Source organism: Xenia sp. Carnegie-2017, unplaced genomic scaffold (genome assembly GCF_021976095.1).
Source record: "Xenia sp. Carnegie-2017 unplaced genomic scaffold, XeniaSp_v1 HiC_scaffold_25, whole genome shotgun sequence".
Taxonomy (NCBI): domain Eukaryota; kingdom Metazoa; phylum Cnidaria; class Anthozoa; order Malacalcyonacea; family Xeniidae; genus Xenia; species Xenia sp. Carnegie-2017.
In genome coordinates this window covers 1,762,609-1,784,875 of record NW_025813488.1, presented here as the reverse complement: position 1 = coordinate 1,784,875, position 22,267 = coordinate 1,762,609, and the positions used below count along the sequence as shown (strand labels likewise).

The 22,267-nt window shown below is 40.4% G+C and overlaps 1 protein-coding gene across 1 annotated transcript; it reads left to right on the top strand.

Annotated features, from left to right (window-relative positions):
- The first annotated feature begins 6,314 nt into the window (after positions 1-6,314).
- Positions 6,315-22,183, top strand: LOC124453420 (trichohyalin-like). Its single transcript, XM_047004241.1, has 13 exons — positions 6,315-6,426; positions 6,519-6,608; positions 7,551-7,660; positions 16,990-17,086; positions 17,205-17,318; positions 19,027-19,114; positions 19,263-19,324; positions 19,390-19,453; positions 19,533-19,572; positions 21,070-21,160; positions 21,226-21,281; positions 21,389-21,528; positions 22,092-22,183. The coding sequence occupies exons 1-13, from the start codon at positions 6,409-6,411 to the stop codon at positions 22,181-22,183; spliced, it is 1,062 nt and encodes a 353-aa protein (XP_046860197.1). The 5' UTR covers positions 6,315-6,408.
- Positions 22,184-22,267: the final 84 nt, after the last annotated feature.

The following is a 22,267-nucleotide window of genomic DNA, read 5'->3' as shown; positions in this document are numbered from 1 at the left end:
ATCTTTGTTATGATTATTAGACTACTGTAGTTATTGCTGGGACTATTGGACTATTATTGTCTTTGCTGGAACTGCTATGATCTTTGCTAAGACCACTATGATCTACGCTAGGACTACTGTGGTCTTTGCTAGGACTACTATGGTCTTTGCTAGGATTATAGGACTATTTTGGTCTTTGCTAGGTATACTATGATCATTGCCAAGAACTACTGTGATTTTTGCTAAGATTTATGGACTATTATGGCCTTTGCTGGAAGCACCATGATCTTTGCTTGGACTACAATCAACTTTGTTTTTGCGTTATGGATCATTGAAATTGTCAGATCTTGACAAAAAAAACCTTTGCAATATGCTAGTACTTTGTTATGAAAGAACAAACAAGTGGTTAATGAAAGATCACCTTGATTATTTTGTAACAATGTTAACAGAGCAATCTTGACGATTGTAAGAAGACTAGGCCTTAGACGCGAATACTGTTCTCTTCTTTCTGCATAAAATTCATGTATGAAAAGTGAAGATGCTATTTTTTTTATTGAATACAGTCATCTGCAGAAAGCTGTGAAATGGATTTAACACAAGTTAATGACTCGTCCTGTCACTCAAGACTGTCATGGGGTTTGACAAGGATGGAACACGAATCGTACAATGTCTCTGAGGGGCAAACCAGTGAGATACAGGAATATGACAGATCATGGTTGGAGATGACGAAGACTTGTGACGGATGGAAAACGACTGACCTGTCATTTCATGTAAGTGGATAGTTGTACAACACGAGGAAAGTTTACTGCCAGATGAGGCAAGTTATAGAACATGCAGGAAGGTGTAGAACATGGGGAAGGTGTAGAACATGGGAAGGTGTAGAAATGAGAGTAGAACATGGGGAGGTGTGAACATGGGAAGGTGTAGAACATGGGGAAGGTGAAGAACATGGGAAGGTGTAGAACATGGGAGGTGTAGAACATGGGAAGGTGTAGAAAATGGGAAGGTGTAGAACATGGGAGGTGAACATGGGGAAGGTGTAGAACATGGGAAGGTCATAGAACATGGAAGGTGTGGCATGGAAGATGGAGAACATGGAAGGAGAACATGGAAGGAAATGGAACATGGAAGGGAAGACAGATGGAAGGTAATGGAAGGTGGAAGTGGGGAAGGTGTAGAACATGGAAGGTGAAGAACATGGGAGGTGTTGAACATGGAAGGTGTAGAACATGGAAGGGTGGAAGGTGTAGAACATGGAAGGTGTTGAACATGGGAGGTGTAGAACATGGGAAGGTGTAGAACATGGCGAAGGTGTAGAACATGGAAGGTGTTGAACATGGGAAGGTGTAGAACATGGGAAAGTGTAGAACATGGGAAGGTGTAGAACATGGGGATGGTGTAGAACATGGAAGGTGTAGAACATGGGGAGGTGTAGAACATGGAGGTGTAGAACATGGGAAGGTGTAGAACATGGGGAAGGTGTAGAACCAGATGGGGAAATTTTCAACTGGAGTTGCACTAGAGTTTGAAGTTCATGTTACGTAATTTATTCTTTAAATTTGTAGGTTCAAAGATATATTAAAGGGCCATTGTTTAGCGAAGAGAAAGGTCTTAAAAAAAGAAATGCCGATTGTGAGCACTACAAAAGAAAGACGCGGAAGGACCTTCCAAAAATCGATGCGAGTTCGTTCATGGAAAAACTAAATAGAAGAAGTTGCAAAGATCCGGATGAGTGCTACAAAGTAGATAGCAGCTCTTTCTTAAGAAACCTTGAAACATGCTCCAAAAGACATTGTCAAAAAAATGATGACAATTTATCTTTGAGTAGAGGAACGGAATCTAAACTTATGGATAGAGATCAGGAATCTCGTCAAGATGACACTTGCACAAATAACACGATAGTGAGTTGCCCAATAAATGTCATATTTATCCTATCTTTACCTGTTCTATCCCATCTTAATGCTTACTATCCCATCCTAATGCTTACTATCCCATCCTAATGCTTACTATCCCATCGTAATGCTTACTATCCCATCCTATTGCTTTCTATCCCATCCTAATGCTTTCTATCCCATCCTAATGCTTTCTATCCCATCCTAATGCGAGGTGCTTTTTTACCGATGCTTGTTGAATGTTGTATGAACGTAAGCTGTTTCATTTTAAAGCTGCTGATTATTCCCATCATAACGTTAGGTGTTTTATCTTGTCCCAAGTTATCTCATTCTTTGGGTAGGGGGGGAGGGGCGCTCTAGGTTGGGTTAGATTTATATGACTTCTTGTTTGCCGTACCATGTCAGAGTTTTTATGTTAAATTCTGTTACCTTTTTAATTACGACCGGGAGATTTTAGAAAGTATGCTCTATTGAACCCAAATAACAATTGATTTACCTCAAGGTTTGGTATATTAGTATGTTTTGATGAAATTGGCCTCCCCTCTTTCACTCCCTGGGGGGGGCAAGGTTGGAAGGAGTGTGCACCCCACCGCGCCACTCGCCTAAATCCAACCTCGGTCACTTGTTACAGAGCGTGCTCATTTTACAGGCAAAAGAGTTAAAAAGAGATTCTTCATCTTTCTTACGCGAGCTCGAAGCAGTAGCAAAACTTGCAGCTTTCGAGAATGGAAAGTTACACAAGATAGAAGAATTGTGTGAACCACTACCTGGGAACGACAATGTGGAGTTGACACGCTGTCATGGCCGCGACCTTCAAAATACTCCACCTTGCGGTGGCAGCGGTGAAAACGATATGGAGATGACGACATGTCAGGAACAGTGGAATACAAGTCAACAAACATCTCCAGTCCCGTTAAAGAAAGGTGTATTTTATGATGAGAAGGAAAAGGCGATTGTAAGTGTTAATTTTGTCGTTCGCGTTATTTTTAGGTGCAATCATATGCGCACTTTGAACAGAAACATCAGATTGTTGTTAAACAAATGTGTATGTTTCGAAAAGTGAATACCACTCGCCCGAAAAATGTGAGTACTTCTCCTCCCCAAATGTGAATACCACCCCCCCAAAAAAGTGCACACCCTCCCCCAAAAAAGTGAATACCCTCCCCTAGAAAAGGGAATATCCCTCCCCCTAAAAAATGTGAAAACTCCTCTCCCCAAATGTGAATAGCCCTCCACCACAAAAAAGTGAATACCTCTAAAATATTATAATCTGTGACTTGAGGTTCAAGCTCCTGCGATATCACCAGACAGCATTCTAGTGTTATTGGTTGTTGCATTTGGAGGACATATTTCTTACGTACATTTAATTTTTCGTCTTTTTAAGTCTCCCGCATCGAAAGAGGATGATGCAGAATTGACGAGCTGCAACTCGGGACTCCTTGTTGACAATGACAAGTTTTACGTTGTGGATGAGGACATTACAGTGAATATGGAGATGACTCAGGATTGGCTGAATACTGAACAGGAAAACATCGAAATTTCACGAGTAAGAAATTTAAGATATATTAAATTGTTCTTGTCCGTTAACTAGTTCTGACGGATCTTAAATTCAATTCTTATACAATGACGATGCAATCTCGGTTGTGGTTGGAGAAGAGCCTACAGAAAACGGAAAATTAAATGTGACAATTGAAAATAGAAAAAGTATTATCATGACGGAACCTTGCTCACGATTTGCACGTGTTTTACATGAGCCCTACGGAAAGGATTATCCATCTCTGTATGCCTGTATTTTACCTCTCTTTTACATGCAAATTCTGACCCTACATCAAGAGTTCGGTTTAAACTGCGAATTTCGGCGCTAAAATACAAAATAAGTGAAAACAAACCAATATAGTGGTCGCCTTTTGATTTTTTACGCTTTCTTAGTTTGTATGCTCCCGTAGATGTCTTTTCTTGTCGCCATTGCTGAAAAGTGATGCCTTATCGCATGCGAATGTGTTAAATTTTCAGCCCTACATGGCGAGATCTCGGATAAACTATAGCGAGATCTCTGCTGCTAGGGCTAGCCCTTCTCTTATGCGCAAACGAAAAGTGATTTTATATGGAATTTTACAAGCACGCGAGATCTCGCTTTGTAGGGCTCATGTAAACAGCCCCTTAGAAACTGTTTTCAGTCTAATTATTGTGTACATAAGAACGAAGAAGAAACACTGAAAGGGCTACACTGTCATTCAAGAGAGTTTCAACCAGTAATTACGGAAAAAAACGAAAGAAAACCGCTAAAATTATTTTATGTCGAAGATCGAGAGACTTTACGGCTTCCGTACGAAGTAGTTTGAAAGCTTCTTCATTTTTAATTGCATAAGAAAAAAATTATGGAATTCGGTTCTGGCATGATGTCAAGAATTATTCAGACCACGGTCAACGTTACACGCCTCGGCGAATCCAATAATTGTTAACGGTGATTCGACAAAAGTGTTACCATGACGACACTCTTTATTTTCCATATTTTAGCGCGCATTTGAGAACGACGTCGACGTAAAGTTCAGTAATGATCGTCATGAAAGCGACAATGTCGACCCATCCCGCGTTCGTGAAGAAAGCGTGAAATGCAGTGAAGATTTAGAGTTTACCAGATGTCACCCTCAAAATGAGCACTGCGATGTAACATCAACAACGAATGCTCCTGTGGAAATGGACATGACAACTTGTTACGATAGTTTAAAACCACAGAGAAACCCTTCTATCCTAAGAAGTCCACACAAGGTACTTCTTTATCAAGCGATACTTTAGATTGCTGTGAGCTTCGAACTCGACTTCGAACCCCCCTTAAGTCTTATCACATTTTATATAATGTCATAATTGATCTTTTGAATAACCGGGGGGGAGTACGATATCCCCGGTTCCCTCACAGGCGAATCCATTGATATTTTTCTACTATTGTTGAAAAAATGACTCGTTTTTTCGTGTTTTTCTTGTATAAGCAATCGCGAAATGAAGATGAAATGGAGTTTGGTCGATGTCTAAGTGTGGATTCGAAAATTTCTCCACGACAGTGTGGAAAAGAGAAGACAGCAGGCTCAGGTGACACGGGAATGGCTGAAAGAATGAAGAAAAATATCGTCGAGACCGTAGCGAGAACAACTAACTGGAATGCATCTCTAAATCTTCAACAATTTCAGGTACGTAACGACGAACAACTTTTGACGTATGGAATTTAGTAATTTTGTTGATGACTGATGCAGGTCGCACGGAGCCTTGGATAGCATTATCCAATGGATTTCGATTTTTTAAACTTTTATAAAACCTTTTAAAAAGCAAAAAATATAAGATTCGATCTGAGCAATCACTGAAATAAAATATTGTTTCGAGGATTACGAAACTTCTTTGTCGTAAGAAAAGTACAAACACCTTTTTTAAAAATTAGAAAATTTTTGCTATCCAATGGATAACGCTATCTCGGCTTTGTGCAACCGCCTCCAAGTGTTTATATTTTTCATACGAAAACGAAATTTTGTGATCTTTGAAAGAATATTTTGTTTCAGTGATTTAACAGCTCAAATCGTAGCTATATTTTTCTGTTATGAGTAATTTTTTTGAAAGTTCAAAAAATTCCTATGCAGTGAATAGCGCTATTCGGCCTTTCTGCCACCGGCCCCAGATGTATACCGCATTTGCTTCGATGGATCTTGTGCAATATACTGCTATGTAACAACTTTGAATTATCTGTTGAATATTAACTGGATTCGATCATATTGAATTGCGAGAAAGATGTTTGATAGTAGTTTCCCATTTCATGATTGGCTGATGCAAACTGGTTGGCTGATGCAAACTGGCTGTCAGCGGTTTTCATGGTTGGCTGATGCAAAACTGGTTGTCAGCGGTCATGAGTTTACACGTGAATTTCTATTGAAAGATTTTTCCCATCAGTGTGACTATGTATGCAAGTTTTTTTTACCAGATCTGGTGGAATGAGCTGAAACATTCCCCCCCCCCGTTCTGAGTTTGAAATCATGTAAAGACGGTGAGGCAGTCTAATGATGTAGTAAAGAAATTTGCATGTATGTCTTGCCTCATTGTTCCCAGCCTTTTATTTGTTTATGTACAACTGACGTGAGGTAACCAAGTATATTTTTGGGTTACGTTGAATCAATTTTGTGGATCATTTCTTCAAAATCAGTTGAAAATGACACCATTTACATTTTTACTATGACATAGACGCTTTTTGTCGATTCCATTGGATAAGAATTTATGTGGAATGGCTTATTTTCCCTTTGTTTCAGATTAAAATGCCAACGTCACTATTGAAGAGAAGTCTTCCTGGATTAGTTGTGAAACCATTGGTATTTCAAAAAAAAATGAACTCGTCTGAGAAATGTTCTCAAAAAACTCCCAACTTCCCGGAAAGTTCCGTCGCGCCGTCGGAAGATGTTACTTCTGTGAAACATCATCAGGGTTTATCGTTGATTGAGCCTGATGATGTTTCGCCATCTGAAAAAGTCGAGGAAAAATCAACCGAGATAAATAACAACATATGCTTAGTGCGACTAAGGTATCGTGTCTAGAACTATACTGCAACCGTTGGTGGATTTGTTTTTTTTTTGACAAAAATCTTGAAATTATGAAATTGGCAATTTTGTCTAGCAACCATACACGTTTAGTATGTTCATGTCTGATGCTGGCATCGATTTTCTGCCTTTGACTACCAGAAGAAGCGATATACCGATGATTAAGGTTTGTTTTATAACATAGGAGTAATGTCATGTATTGTTATGTCGCAAATTTTTATTAATGTACCATTTGTATTATTGGCCATTCTTTCTTTTTTCATTTGCCATTCTTTTCATTGGCCATTCTTTCTTTTTCATTTGCCATTCTTTCTTTTTCATTTGCCATTCTTTCTTTTCATTTGCCATTCTTTCTTTTTCATTTGCCATTCTTTTCGTTCTTTCATTCCATTCCATTCCATTCCATTCCTTTCCATTCATTCCTCCATTCCATTCCATTCCTTCATTCCATTCCATTCCATTCCATTCCATTCCTCCATTCATTCCATTCCATTCCATTCCATTCCATTCCCATTCCATTCTTCATTCCATTCCATTCCATTCCATTCATTCCATTCCATTCCATTCTTTCTTCCGTTCTTCCATTCTTCCATTCCATTCTTTCATTCCATTCCATTCCTTCCATTCCATTCCATTCCATTCCATTCCATTCCATTCCATTCCATTCCATTGTCCATTCCATTCCATTCCATTCCATTCCATTCCATTCCATTCCATTCCTTCATTCCATTCCATTCCATTCCATTCCATTCCATTCCATTCTTTCATTCCATTCCATTCCATTCCATTCCATTCCATTCCTCGATCTTCCATTCCTTCCATTCCATTCATTCCATTCCATTCCATTCCTCAATCTTTCATTCCATTCCATTCAATCTTCATTCCTCCATTCCAGTCCATTCCATTCCATTCCATTCCATTCATTCCATTCCATTCCATTCCATTCCATTCATCCATCTTTCCATTCCATTCCATCCATTCCATTCCTTCCATTCGGGTCCGTTTTGTCGCCTGCTTAGTAATGAAAAATTATTTACAAATTCACTGTAACGAAAACTAGGCAATGTTTCCAGCTGGTTAATTAGTTCTTAAAATGTTTCTTCTTTAGTGCCAAAAACCGAAAGAACTAAAAGATAAAATCTACTCCAAATGTTTGTCAGATGCTAAACTTGAGATAATGGAAGAACTTGCTGAACAACTTAAAAAAGAAATCGATTTGTGAGTATGTTAGTTTGACCATTGTTTATTGCTAGTCTGTGGATACATTAGTTGGGCATTTTCTTGTTGTGTGTCAGTCTTGTCGTATAGTAGTTAGGCATCTTTTTGTTGTGAGACAGTGAGTATAGTAATTAGGGCACTTTTTGTTGTAAGACAGTGAGTATAGTAGTTAGGCCACTTCTTATTGGGAGACAGTAAGTATAGTAGTTAGGCCACATTTTATTGGGAGTCAGTGAGTATAGTAGTTAGACTACTTCTTATTGGGAGTCAGTGAGTATAGTAGTTAGGCCACTTATAAGCTTCAACAATTCCAGGCTTATGTGACCAGCAAGATACTCGTACATAAACTACTATTAAAACGACGACCGGTATACAGATAAATCTTTATTTCAATGCAATGCGTCAAACGTACGGTTCTAAACGACAGAGTATAGATATTAACATAACCGACAAGGAGGCCTAGAGCCGTAATCATCGTTACCTCGTAATTTGGCCACTAAATATAAACATCCATGTACAAAAAATACACCACTATACATGAATTGTGCTCAATCTCAAAAGACCCCAAGAACCATGCTTTTATACGGGTCCCTTTTGTTTTCATAATAATTAGCATAATAATTAGCATAACCTAAGCTCTATGCATCTCGATCCTACATACCAGCCCCGAACGACCTACTATACGTCGTTCAATAATTCAAAAAGGATCGAGAGCTACAATACAAATGTTTTCAATGTTAACTTGCGCAAGTTTTAAACAATGTGTCCACCAATCTTGTCGAATAACCAAACATAAACCAATAGATACCGTCGTTTAACGTAAACAAAATAATAATAACAGTTAAGTGACAACAACAATAACGTTCGTTTTCTGAAGAATTTCTCGCTTTACTTCGCAGTCTCCAATAGGCACAACTTCCTGACATCTCGACGATAACGACTTTGATTCGCCGTGCGGATCTCTACTTGCCGAACATGTCCGTTGCTATCGGGAAATGTTTCTTCAACTATCGCTAGAGGCCATTCACCTCTGGGAGTATCTTCCATCACCATCAAAACGACATCACCTTTGATTAAGTTTCGTTTTGGGTGTAGCCATTTCTGTCGTTCTTGCAAACTTGGCAGGTATTCTTTTAACCACCTTGCCCAAAATTGGTCAGCTAACTTCTGCGCTCGTTTCCATATTTCTCGGGGGTTATTTGCCGTAGGTGAAGAACTTGCACTTGTGCTTATGTTTCGATAACGCAGGAGTAGAGTGTTTGGTGTAAGAGTTGATAAATCTCGAGGGTCATCACACTGCCGTACAAGAGGCCGATCATTCACTATTTTCTCGACTTCGCACATTACTGTAAGGAGTGTTTCATCATCAACAACTCGGTCTCCTATTATAACACGCATTTGCTTCCTGATTGTTCTGATCATGCGCTCCCAAACTCCCCCGCTATGGCTTGCTTTCGGAGCAGAGAAATGCCATTGAATTCCCTTTTCTCTTAGACGATCTAATATTCTAGCTTGATTCCAATTTTGCAACATTTGCTTAACTTCAGATTCCGCTCCTCTAAAATTCGTCCCGTTGTCACTGAACAACTCATTCGGCGGTCCGCGTCGACTGACGAACCTACATACGGCTTGAATGAAGGAATCTGTCGATAGGTCATGTGCAATCTCAATGTATGGCCCTTATGGCTAAGCAAGTGAATACACAGCCATATCGTTTTTCAGTTCCTCTTTTATATTTGACTTTAAGAGGTCCAAAATAATCGACTCCCACAGATGAAAACGGGTACTCACCAGATTTCACACGAGCTTTGGCAGTGGGGCCATTATCTGCTTCCCTGGAGACTGGTTTCGGCGACGACACGGAACACAATTATTGACTATACTCTTCACAGTGCTAGGTCCCTTTATTATCCAGAAGCGTTGCCGTATTGCTGCTAGAGTTTGACTGGTTCCAGCGTGACCTTCCTTTGCATGGTAATACCGGACAATGAGCTTTGTAACGTGATGACTGGAATCAAGAATTGCGGGATGTTTAGATTCTTCCGGCAGCGATGATTTATCCAAACGTCCACCAACTCTCACAATTCCTCCGGCGATGACTGGACATAGTTTAGCGTATCTCTCTCTCATAGTTTTCTCGTTGATAGATGAACTTCGTTGGGTAAGTTTAATTATTTCCTGGGTTGCCGATTCAATCTCTTTTACCTTTAGAGGACCACGTTGTACTTCTAATCCTGGACCGTTTGGATAACGGCTTAAGATGTACTGTTTGAATCTTAGCAGCCATGCAACCGACTTCTGCAATCTGTACCATTCGGATGTTCGATGGATAAGTTGTATTAGCGAATCAGGGTGCATCCTTTGAGTTGATGACGGCACCAACTCTTGCTTTAGGTTTCTTTACTTCCACATCTGTGTCTTCTACGTCTGGTATGTCATCTAGCTGCGTTGGCCATAATTTGGGATCTTTCCAAAGGAAATCGGGTCCGTTCAACCAAAACTGCAAGTCCCGTTGGTCTTGGCCTGTTGCGCGACCAAGACTTATACCTCTTGATGCAAGGTCGGCTGGGTTGAGCTTGGTTGGCACATGTCTCCATTGATTCGGAGTAGAAGCATCGTGAATAACTTGTAATCGATTCGCTACAAAGGTTTGAAACCTTTTGTTCTCGCTCTTAATGTAACGCAGCACTATCATTGAATCGCTCCAGAAAACAATTTGACTTATTGACAGATCCAACTCATCACAAATTTGTTTATTCAGCTTCACGGCCAATGTTGCAGCGGTTAGTTCCAATCTGGGTACCGTGACTGTTTTAAGAGGTGCAACTCTTGATTTGCCCATAACTAAGGTACAATGAATCCTTCCTTGGGTATCTTCCAGCCGAAGGTACGTTGCTACCCCATATCCTTCAGTCGATGCGTCAGCAAAATAGTGGAGTTCCGCATTCCTTGTCTTGTTAAATTCGTGCGGTTTATAGCATCGAGGTATTTCTAATTTCACAAGGGAATGGAATTCGCTTTGCCAGTCATGCCATATTTCGCTTGTCTCGATTGGGAGATCTTCGTCCCAGCCGTGATTTACTCGACACAGGTTTTGCATTATGCGTTTGGCTGGTAAAACGACAGGAGCGACTAGACCAAGGGGATCGTAGACCGAAGCTATGAACGATAGAATCCCTCTTCTTGACTCTGCTTTCAATTTGCTTCCCCGGAATCCCAACGTGTCCCTTTCCGTATTCCACTGAACGCCCAATGCTTTCTCCATCGGCAACTTCTCCAACTGAAGGCTGACGCATGGCGCTCTTTCTTTGTTAGGTACGTGAGATAAGACTTCTCGATCATTTGACACCCACTTTGTGAGATGGAATCCACCGCGAGACAGCAAAACTGGTAGTTCGTCTACCAACTTCATTGCTTCTTTCCTTTCTGGTAAAGACTTGAGACAGTCATCTACATAAAAGTTACGATCAACTGTGTCGACAACTTGTTTGCTGAATTCTTCCCGATTATCTGAAGCTGTTCTTTTAACGCGTAAGAACAACAACTTGGGGAAGAGGTTGCTCCGAATAAATGAACAGTCATTTGATGCTCTACTGGTTCTTTGGATAGATCTCCCTCTGGCCACCATAGAAATCTCAGTGCATTACAGTCTTCTGGCTTAACCTTCACCTGATGGAACATCTTCTCAATATCTGCCATTACCGCTATCTTTTCCTGCCTGAACCGCAACAATACACCAACTAATGAATTGGTATAATCTGGTCCTTGAAGAAGCTGATTATTTAGGGATGCGTTGTGGAACTTCGCAGCACAGTCAAAAACGATTCTTGTCTTTTCTGGTTTTTGCGGGTGTGTCACAGGGTGATGAGGCAGATACCAAACCAGTTTTTTGAGTGACTCGTCCTGTGTATTTTGTTTATCCACTTGAACTACTTTAGCGTGCCCTTTTGAGATGTATTCCTTCATCGTTGCCTTATAATTTGCGTGAAGTATGGGGTCCCTCTCAAGTCGTTTCTTCAAATAAGCAAGTCTCCTTTCAGCCATAGACTTATTGTACGGGAGAGTGGGTCATCGTATTTCCAAGGAAGACCAATTTCATATTGATGATTTTCTAGCTTGACAGTTCTATCCATTATTGCCTTTGCGCGACGATCCTCGACCGACAGACATTCTTTAACGTCAGCAGCCGACTCGCTAAACTCTGAATTGTAGAGATTTTGCAATTGCTGACGAATGGAACTCATACCATCTTCCCTTTCCATACACCCAAGAGCTTGATCAACATGAATGAAGTTCATCTGAGCTTCTTGATAAGGTTTTCCTTCAGAGGTCCCATCACCGTCCAACCGAGGATTGTCCGTATTGCGTAGGGTTGATTTCTTTTCCCAGAACGCACTTCAAGGGGGCAAAGAGCTTCGGGAACGTCACTTCCAATAAGGATAGTGACTTTCTTATCCACTAAATCGGTTAGATTAACGCCTTTAAGGTGAGACCACCCTTTACATCAGTGTTCGTGGGAATACTTTCTAGAGCAACAGGAAGAGTGTTGGTCGTCCAAACTTTATCTAGTCTGACACCTTTGCCCGTGGATACTCCAACCACATCGAGAGATAACTGTTGACCCTTACTTTTGTGGCTGCCTGAAACAGTCGCTAACGTGAATTCGATGGGTGAGCAATCGGCTCCAAGATCTTCAGCTAAACTGGTTAAGCACATGGTTGTGTTGGAGCCACTGTCTAAGAACGCATAAGTTTCTATCACACGACTACCATAGGGTGCGCTGACCTTAACTGGAATAACTTGCAAACCTATACGACAACTGCTATATGATGAATTTGTCGCGCCAACTCCAGACGTTGGGAGTGCTTTGGATTGGCTGTCGCTTTCAGATGGTTCAGGATTTGGATTACTCCTTTCACTTGATTTAGAATCCTTAGCCTTTATTTCGGATGAGTGTAACAAAGGATGGTGCCTTCTCTGACAACCTTCAACACCGCATATGCGGGCACCTCTGCAGTCTTTCACGAAATGTCCTGGGCTCAAGCAAGCATGACAAACTTTGTGCGTCTTTACTAGGTCTTGTCGTTGCTGAAGATTTTGAGCCCTGAACTTGTGACAGCGTTCAAGATGGTGTGTGCCTTTGCATAGTACGCAGGATAAATTTCTTCCCTTTGATTCACTACTGTCAAATATTCTCTGGCTGTGAGTTGCTAAGTTTGTGCTATTCCCACTAAACAAGAAGGATTTCTTCTTCAATCTGTCAGTTCCATCCTTTCGGGTTTCATTTTTCGAGGTAATCATTTGACCAAAGTACGTACTAGCCACGGCTGCGCGGGATTGTATGAATTCAGTTAAATGAGAGAAATCTGGTGTGATGTGATTGTCGTACATATGGCTTGCTTTATCAGCCCATTTTGACTTGAGATGCATTGGAAGGCGGCTAACTACCCTTCCCAGAGTGTCCATCGAATTGATACTTGCCCGATTTCCTAACTGAATAGAACCAAGGAGACACGTTTCCATATCTCTTGCTAGCTGCGACAATTTCTCGGCTTCGTTTACTCTAATTGGCGGTCCATTCAAGACTTTCTCAAGGAATGCTTGGGTTACGATGTGATTTCGACCAAAGTTTTTTCTCAGGATTTCCTTAGCACGCTTGTATCCTTGATCCGGAGGCATAATGATGCAATGCTCTATCGCTTGTCTTGCTGTTCCTTTACAATACTGAATAAGGTAATTCAGTCGATCTGCATCATTACTTTCTTTACTCTCGACATTCACTTCAAAATTCTTCATGAACAACGGAAAGTTGCGAGGTTCGCCATCAAAACTCATGTATTCCCTTTGAGGCATTCTTAATCCCTTCACTACTTCGTCCATCGTAATCTGCTGCTTCTCTAATAGATATTGTAACTGCGACGAATTGTCTCGTTGCAAGCTTTGCTGAGTTTGACATCCAGTTCCACTGGTTATTATACTTTCTTGGGGTACACAATTTCCGGTAGGAGGTATCGCCAAGCGCTGACTTAAACTGCTTCTGTCGATTGGGGTTGAAGGTTGCTGGACTGGGTTTTTATCTGGTTCACGAGCGTTACTACTACTTTCCCTGTCCGACAGTTGATGTTCAATATCATTACCAAAAACTTCTTCTTCAAGCTTCCGAAGCTCATCTCGACGTCGTTGTATTTCCCGTTTCTTCATAGCCATCTCATGCTCAATTCTCGCCTGATGCATTTCTTTCTCTAGTTTAAGCCTTGCCTCCCTCATCTGCTTGTTCAGCTCTTCTCTTCTATTAATTTCCAATTCTTCAAGTTCACGAAACCGTTCTGCCCATTTTGAATCAAGCGCGCTCGTTACTCCAGCCCCGTTGTCTTCAAAATTTGTTGTTTGCGTCGGCTTTTCCCACGCACGAGCAGTCCGCGTGACGTTCACGTGAGAAGCTGCTTGTTTACCGATATTAGAATTGGACTGGAATACAGGAGCAAGAGGCGATAAAACCGAATTATCCTTCAAAAATGAAGCGACCTGACTTAGACCAAGTTCAAGCTCCTGTTCCTGTTCGTCTGCTACTCGCTCCGGCGAACCCAAACTCGTCGAAGCCTCGTCAGAAACGACAACTTGCTTGTTTTGTACGACGACGTTCGGTCCGCTTTCAGCTCGCTCGCTACCGTCATCTTCAGCGGATTCAATCATGTCTTGATTCGTATTGTTAAGCGAATTCTCTCCAGATTTAGCTCGACTCACTTGACCTGGAGGACTTAACTGTTCGCCAGACGGCTGAAGTACGCGTTTTGATAAGCCTTTAATTTTCGACTTTTTACCTTGACCCTTTCGTTTCTGAGTCATTGCTGATCGATTAAACAACAATTACGAGAACTATATAAGCTTCAACAATTCCAGGCTTATGTGACCAGCAAGATACTCGTACATAAACTACTATTAAAACGACGACCGGTATACAGATAAATCTTTATTTCAATGCAATGCGTCAAACGTACGGTTCTAAACGACAGAGTATAGATATTAACATAACCGACAAGGAGGCCTAGAGCCGTAATCATCGTTACCTCGTAATTTGGCCACTAAATATAAACATCCATGTACAAAAAATACACCACTATACATGAATTGTGCTCAATCTCAAAAGACCCCAAAAACCATGCTTTTATACGGGTCCCTTTTGTTTTTCATAATAATTAGCATAATAATTAGCATAACCTAAGCTCTATGCATCTCGATCCTACACCACTTCTTATTGGGAGACAGTTGGTATAGTAGTTAGGCCACTTTTTGTTTTAAGTCAGTGAGTATAGTAGTTAGGCCACTATTTATTGTGGTACAGTAAGTATAGTAGTTAGGCCACTTCTTGTTGTGAGTCAGTGAGTATAGTAGTTGGCCACTTTTTTGGGAGTCAGTGGTATAATAGTTAGGCCACTTCTTATTGGGAGTCAGTGAGTATAGTAGTTAGGGCACTTCTTATTGGGAGTCAGTGAGTATGGTTAGGCCACTTCTTATTGGGACACAGTTAGTATAGTAGTTAGGCCACTTTTTATTGGGAGTCAGTGAGTATAGTAGTTAGACTACTTCTTATTGGGAGTCAGTGAGTATAGTAGTTAGGCCACTTCTTATTGGGAGACAGTTAGTATAGTAGTTAGGCCACTTTTTGTTTTAAGTCAGTGAGTATAGTAGTTAGGCCACTTTTATTGTGGTACAGTAAGTATAGTAGTTAGGCCACTTCTTGTTGTGAGTCAGTGAGTATAGTAGTTAGGCCACTTTTATTGGGAGTCAGTGAGTATAGTAGTTAGGCCACTTCTTATTGGGAGTCAGTGAGTATAGTAGTTAGGCCACTTCTTATTGGGAGTCAGTGAGTATAGTAGTTAGGCCACTTCTTATTGGGAGTCAGTGAGTATTGTAGTTAGGCCACTTCTTATTGGGACACAGTTAGTATAGTAGTTAGGCCACTTTTTGTTGTAAGTCAGTGAGTATAGTAGTTAGGCCACTTTTTATGGTGGTACAGTAAGTATAGTAGTTAGGCCACTTTTTGTTGTAAGACAGTGAGTATAGTAGTTAGGCCACTTTTATTGGGAGTCAGTGAGTATAGTAATTAGGCCACTTCTTGTTGTGAGTCAGTGAGTATAGTAATTAGGCCACTTCTTGTTGTGAGTCAGTGAGTAAAGTAATTAGGCCACTTCTTGTTGTGAGTCAGTGAGTATAGTAGTTAGGCCACTTCTTATTGGGAGTCAGTGAGAATAGTAGTTAGGCCACTTCTTATTGGGAGTCAGTGAGTATAGTAGTTAGGCCACTTCTTATTGTGAGTCAGTGAGTATAGTAATTAGGCTACCTCTTGTTGTTAGTCAGTGAGTATAGTAGTTAGGCCACTTCTTGTTGTGAGTTAGTAAGTATAGTAGTTAGGCCACTTCTTATTGTAGTATAGTAGTTAGGCCACTTCTTATGGGGAGTCAGTGAGTATAGTAGTTAGGCCACTTCTTATTGGGAGACAGTGAGTATAGTAGTTAGGCCACTTCTTATTGTGAGTCAGTGAGTATAGTAATTAGGCTACCTCTTGTTGTTAGTCAGTGAGTATAGTAGTTAGGCCACTTCTTGTTGTGAGTTAGTAAGTATAGTAGTTAGGCCACTTCTTATTGTGAGTATAGTAGTTAGGCCACTTCTTATTGGGAGTCAGTGAGTATAGTAGTTAGGCCACTTCTTATTGTGAGACAGTGAGTATAGTAGTTAGTCCACTTCTTATTGTATGACAGTGAGTATAGTAGTTAGGCCACCTCTTGTTGTGAGTCAGTGAGTATAGTAGTTAGGCCACTTCTTATTGGGAGACAGTGAGTATAGTAGTTAGTCCACTTCTTATTGTATGACAGTGAGTATAGTAGTTAGGCCACCTCTTGTTGTGAGTTAGTAAGTATAGTAGTTAGGCCACTTCTTATTGTGAGTATAGTAGTTAGGCCACTTCTTATTGGGAGACAGTGAGTATAGTAGTTAGGCCACTTCTTATTCCGAGACAGTGAGTATAGTAGTTAGGCCACTTCTTATTGGGAGTCATTGAGTATAGTAGTTAGGCCACTTCTTATTGGGAGTCAGTGAGTATAGTAGTTAGGCCACTTCTTATTGTGAGACAGTGAGTATAGTAGTTAGACCACTTCTTATTGGGAGACAGTGAGTACACGAAGCCACTTTATTCTACGTCATATATATTTACGAAATTCGAGTCACAAAATTCCAGATAATGAAGATTTAACATGATAGGTTTTGGTAAGCTCGGATTCATGCTTAGGGGGTTCCCCCCTGTACAGACTTATTAATGATTGTTTTTTCAGGAACAAGAAACGTTTTGCTGAAAAAGAGGCAGAATTGGACGCGAACAATCCGCCGGCGTTTTCAAAACTGAGAAATGTTTTGGGAACGAAAAAGGAGGTTATATTTTTCGCAATAATCCCTCCAAAAAACACGCGGTTCTTGCATTGTTCTACAGTTGTGTACAGTTGTTTATTCATAACGATCGAACCGTCTGTATTCTTATTTCTTTTCACAGGATGTAATTGTAGTGAAATTGAAACAGTTGAAGAGGATTGGAGAAATGCGAGGAAAGCGGTTATGGTATGGAAGGAAAAAAGAGATGCGAGAGAAAATTCTTATTTCTTTAGAGGTCTCTATTCCATGAATAATTTAAGCATTCGTTTAGGAAAAGATTGAGTATGGTTTAGTTGTTGGTGTTGGGGAGATGGTCTTTTATATATGATAATTGAAATGCTGACCTGTAATTCAAGGACCTATTTCACCGACTTTTCTTTCCATTTAATCACTCTTAATTAAATGAAATATTTTTCAATAGAAAAGCGTCTCTACACCGTTCTAACCACTACATTGCCATTGCCATAATCACAACTACTACCGTCATAAATATACCGTCATAAATATAACCATCTCCTCTACTTACCACTATCACCGTCATAAACTTCCATCTCTCCACCATCCCTTCCACATCTCCATCCTCTCCTCCACCATCCATCCACTATCACCATCCTTCATCTCCATCCTTCATCTTACCATCTCCACCACCACCATCCATCTTCATCCTCCTCTCCATCCACTCCATCTCTCCACCCCATTCATCCTTTATCCACCATCCACTCATTCCATCTCCTCTACCCACCACTATCACCGTCATAAAACCATCTCCTCTACTTACCACTATCCCGTCATAAATAAACCATCTCCATGCCACCACTATCACCGTCATAAATATAACCATCTCCGCTACTTACCACTATCACCGTCATAAATATAACCATCTCCTCTACTTACCACTATCACCGTCATAAATATAACCATCTCGCTATTCATCACTTTATCACCGTCATAAAATATAACCATCTCTACCCCTACTATCACCATTCCTCACCATCCATCCATCCTTCCATCTCCATTCCATCCTTATCCACTACCTATCCTTCATCCATCCACTACCACCACTATCACCGTCATAAATATCATCCCTCTACCACCACTATCACGTCATAAATATAACCATCTCCTCACTCCACTATCACCGTCATAAATGTCCATCTCCTCTACTTACCACTATCACCGTCATAAATATAACCATCTCCTCTACTTACCACTATCACCGTCATAAATATAACCATCTCCTCTACTCTCCACTATCACCGTCATAAATATAACCATCTCCTCTACTTACCACTATCACCGTCATAAATATAACCATCTCCTCTACTTACCACTATCACCGTCATAAATATAACCATCTCCGCTACTTACCACTATCACCGTCACTACAAACACCACCATCACCACCCCTACAACCACCACCATCCTTAAGGCCACAACCTTAACAATCACTGTAATCACCACCGCTACAATAAACACCACCGTCTTCACTACCACAACGTTCACAATTTATACTACCATCACCACCGCTACAATAAGCACCACCATCACTGCCACAGCCTTCACAATCTCTGCTACCATCACAACAACCATCACAGCAATCACCACCATTTTAACCGCCACTACTTACACAATCACCGCCATCACCACCATCTTCACCGCCACTACTTACACAATCACCACCATCACCACCGCTACAACCATCATCACCACCATCTTCACATCCACTACGTACACAATCACAACCACCATCACCCCAACTACCAACACCATCTTCCCAACAACCACCACCATCAACCGAACTACCACCACCATCATCCCAACTACCACCACCATCATCCCAACTACCACCACCATCATCATCCCAACTACCACCACCATCAATAATAAATGATCTATGAACCATAAATTAAATTAATTCACCTGCAATTTCTGTTCTTTGACAGGAACAAAAAAAGAACCTTTCATCCGATCTCGATCGTTTAAAAAAAATTTGTGAAGAAGGCGACGAAGATTTTAGATATTTAAACAAAGGTGTGTGATGGAATAAACCGTACTTCATACAACTTATAGCATGCATCTTCAACCTGTTCTCGTAACAAGTCACTTCTTAAACCTATCATTAAACCACATCTGTCGTTCAGTATTACTACCTTCGTTGATTTTGTGTTGATGAACTTAGTTGAAGCGGAGTGTGACAAAGAAATACAAGAACTAGAAAGTAGTCTAGAAAGAGAGGAAAAGGTTCTGTCTTCTTGACTGTCAAGTATTGTGGTTGACAGATGAATAACGATTGATTTATTGTTCAGGAATGGACAGAATATGTTCAAGAAATCGACGCATTGAAAACTACTATGGAAACACTTGAATCTGGTAACAATACGTGATCTTTAATTTTACTGGTTTTACCTGTTTTTTTGCTGACGACATTAAATTCTTCTCGCGTTCATAGAGTTGACATGTAAAGAAGAAGAACGACAGAGATTATTGAGGCAAGGATGAGTACATGTATACGACGTTGGTTATTCCAGATCTTTCACGGTCTGTTGTTAACCTGCGCGGTAGACCCATATTTCTTGTATGGGTCTCTTTAATTTCGAAGAAAAGCTCTATCCCGCATACGTCACATCCGTTCGAGCTGTTTATTCAGCTATTCTGCATTATTCAAGCTCGAAAGAACGGCTTCCAACTTTGTTCTGATATCATGTTTTATAAAATTTTTATCGTTTTGGCAGAGAGAACTTTACAACAAAAAATGCAAGCAAAATATACGAAAGATACACTACCAAGATGTAAATGACTCATTTTGCTATGGCATTTCTTTTGAGATATTTACCAATTAAAATTACAAAATGAATAAATTTTGAATAAAGCGGCATAATTTATGCGATAGCTCAAACAAATGTAACGTATACAGGGGCAAGCTTTTCTTCAATATTGCTCATGGACCCGCACGAGGCGTATGGATGTAGGTTGATCTATGACAGGGGTGGGCAACATACGGCACGCGGGCCAGGCCGGCCCCTGAAGGAATTTCGACTGGCCCGCCGACTATATCTGTGATTAAGATATTGAATATTATTCATGTAATAATCCAGCCCACCAATAACTTCATTTTCCTAAATCTGGCCCGCCGACTGGAGAAGTTGCCCACCCCTGATCTATGATGTAGTCTGTTGCTAACCCTGCTTCCGTCGGACAAATAGAATACTTCACAAAAATTTGGCCAATGATTTGGAAAACATTCAGCATGGTAAAAATCCCCAGAAAATATGAAAGTTAACCTGATGAGAGTGAGTTTCTATTCTCATTTTCGAGAATATACAAACGTAAAATTGTTGATTCGCTCTACGTACTTCTGTCAAAAGAAATGTCGTTTTTACTTTAGAAACGGTTAAGACGTCTAGGTATGTTTACGCCACAGTATAAGAAATATACAATAGGTCCACTTCGGGTGCAACTGCTGCTGTGTATTTAATTAGATTACTGCCTGCCGTTAGCCATTTCGTCTTTTCTATCGGACAAAAAAGCAATTGACTGGCTGCCATAATAGTATGCATGGCACGAAACTATTCAATTGAGGGGCTCTGCTGTATTCTGTGCTTACTCCCTGAGAGCACTGTGGGCAATATACGTGCAAATTTTTTTGCTAGATTTGGTATGATGAGCTTTTGAACTCTCCCACCTGTTTTACGTACTTGCAGAATTCAGAACAGGGGGGTGTGTTTAAGCTCGTACGGCTAATCTGGTAAAAAATTGTATCTCTGGTCAAACTGCCCGTGGTTGTTCTAAATATATCATGTAAAAACGAGAAAATATGACCTTAGCTATAGTGTTGGCCTAAAAGACGTCCTTTACCTTGACTTTTACGTCTTAACCGTTTTCTAGTGTAAAAACGGCCAAAAGAATAAACATTTGAAAACTAACATCTTGTTTATGGTACAGTTTTATAATGATTTTATCATCCTCATGTCTTAACACGTCTACAGTGAGAAAGAATCGAAGTCTTTGGCGATATCTGAGCGAAGACTGGAAATTAGCGAACTAGAAAGGATTGTTTGTGAAATGGAAACTATTGAGGTGGGAATTTTCATTTCTACCGTGTTCGTTTCACGATTGCCAAAAATGAGTGATGGCGTTTTTAGAAAAGGCGCCTGGAACGCGTTCAAGAAATCGAAAACCTTCTTCCAGCGCAAACAGGGTAAGGTTATTGATTATTCGGACCTGGAAATTTCTACAGTCATTTGTTGTAACAGCCAGTAATATCGTTAGTCGATGACACGTGATAAGTGTCGCTCTTGATTGTAGCATTCAAGAATGGAAGCTAGAGACGTGTAGTGAAACAGAGTTGAATTTTACATTTCTTGACGGAAGTCTTCGCTTAAATATAAAGTTTGAAGACGACGAGTTTTCTGTGAAGGATATTGACCTTGCAACCGACTTACAAGGTTTTTTATATTAATTATAATATGATCTTGACCTTGGCTAACGCAATGAACTGTATTATAGACTGGAACGCTAACTCTAATGCTAGCTCTATACGACATTTTGAAGCCAGTTAAGATGTATAAGTATCTGAGTTTTTAGGTTTTCCTGACAAATCTTGTGTGCTAAAACTTTTCATGACAAATTGTGCTACTGTATTTTATGTGTATCGTTGTTGATTTTCTGAATAATATCATCAAATTTCTAAAAACTCAGGAAAACAAGCTTCGTTTTCGGAGATGAAGGAAGATGGCGGCATTGTTAACGTTCCAGTTGATATTTACAGTTCACTGGGCTGATGATAGAGAATTCTTGGGATAGTGTTGAAACAGATGAGATCACGGGGTGATATTTGAACTCGATGGGATTATAGGGTGTATCTGAGAAGGGAATACAAAGCCTAGATTATTGTAAGTGGGCTAGATATGATAACTCATTTCTAGACTTCTTACTTAAGCTGAGCAAATGCATCTCCTTTGTAAAAAACGCAATAACCATGCGCACTGGTTCATATGTTGCATTTTAGGCACCAGTGCACCCATGAAAACACTCGCCATTTCTTTGATCAAAGAGCAATTTGCCTACCGTCTTCTTTCTTTGAATCGGAGGAAAAGGTAAGATAGCTGTCCTCTTAAGTTAAACGCTTTAGCCCCATACTACGAATTCTAATGAGCAATTTCAGCTCCTGTGATACGCAAGTGT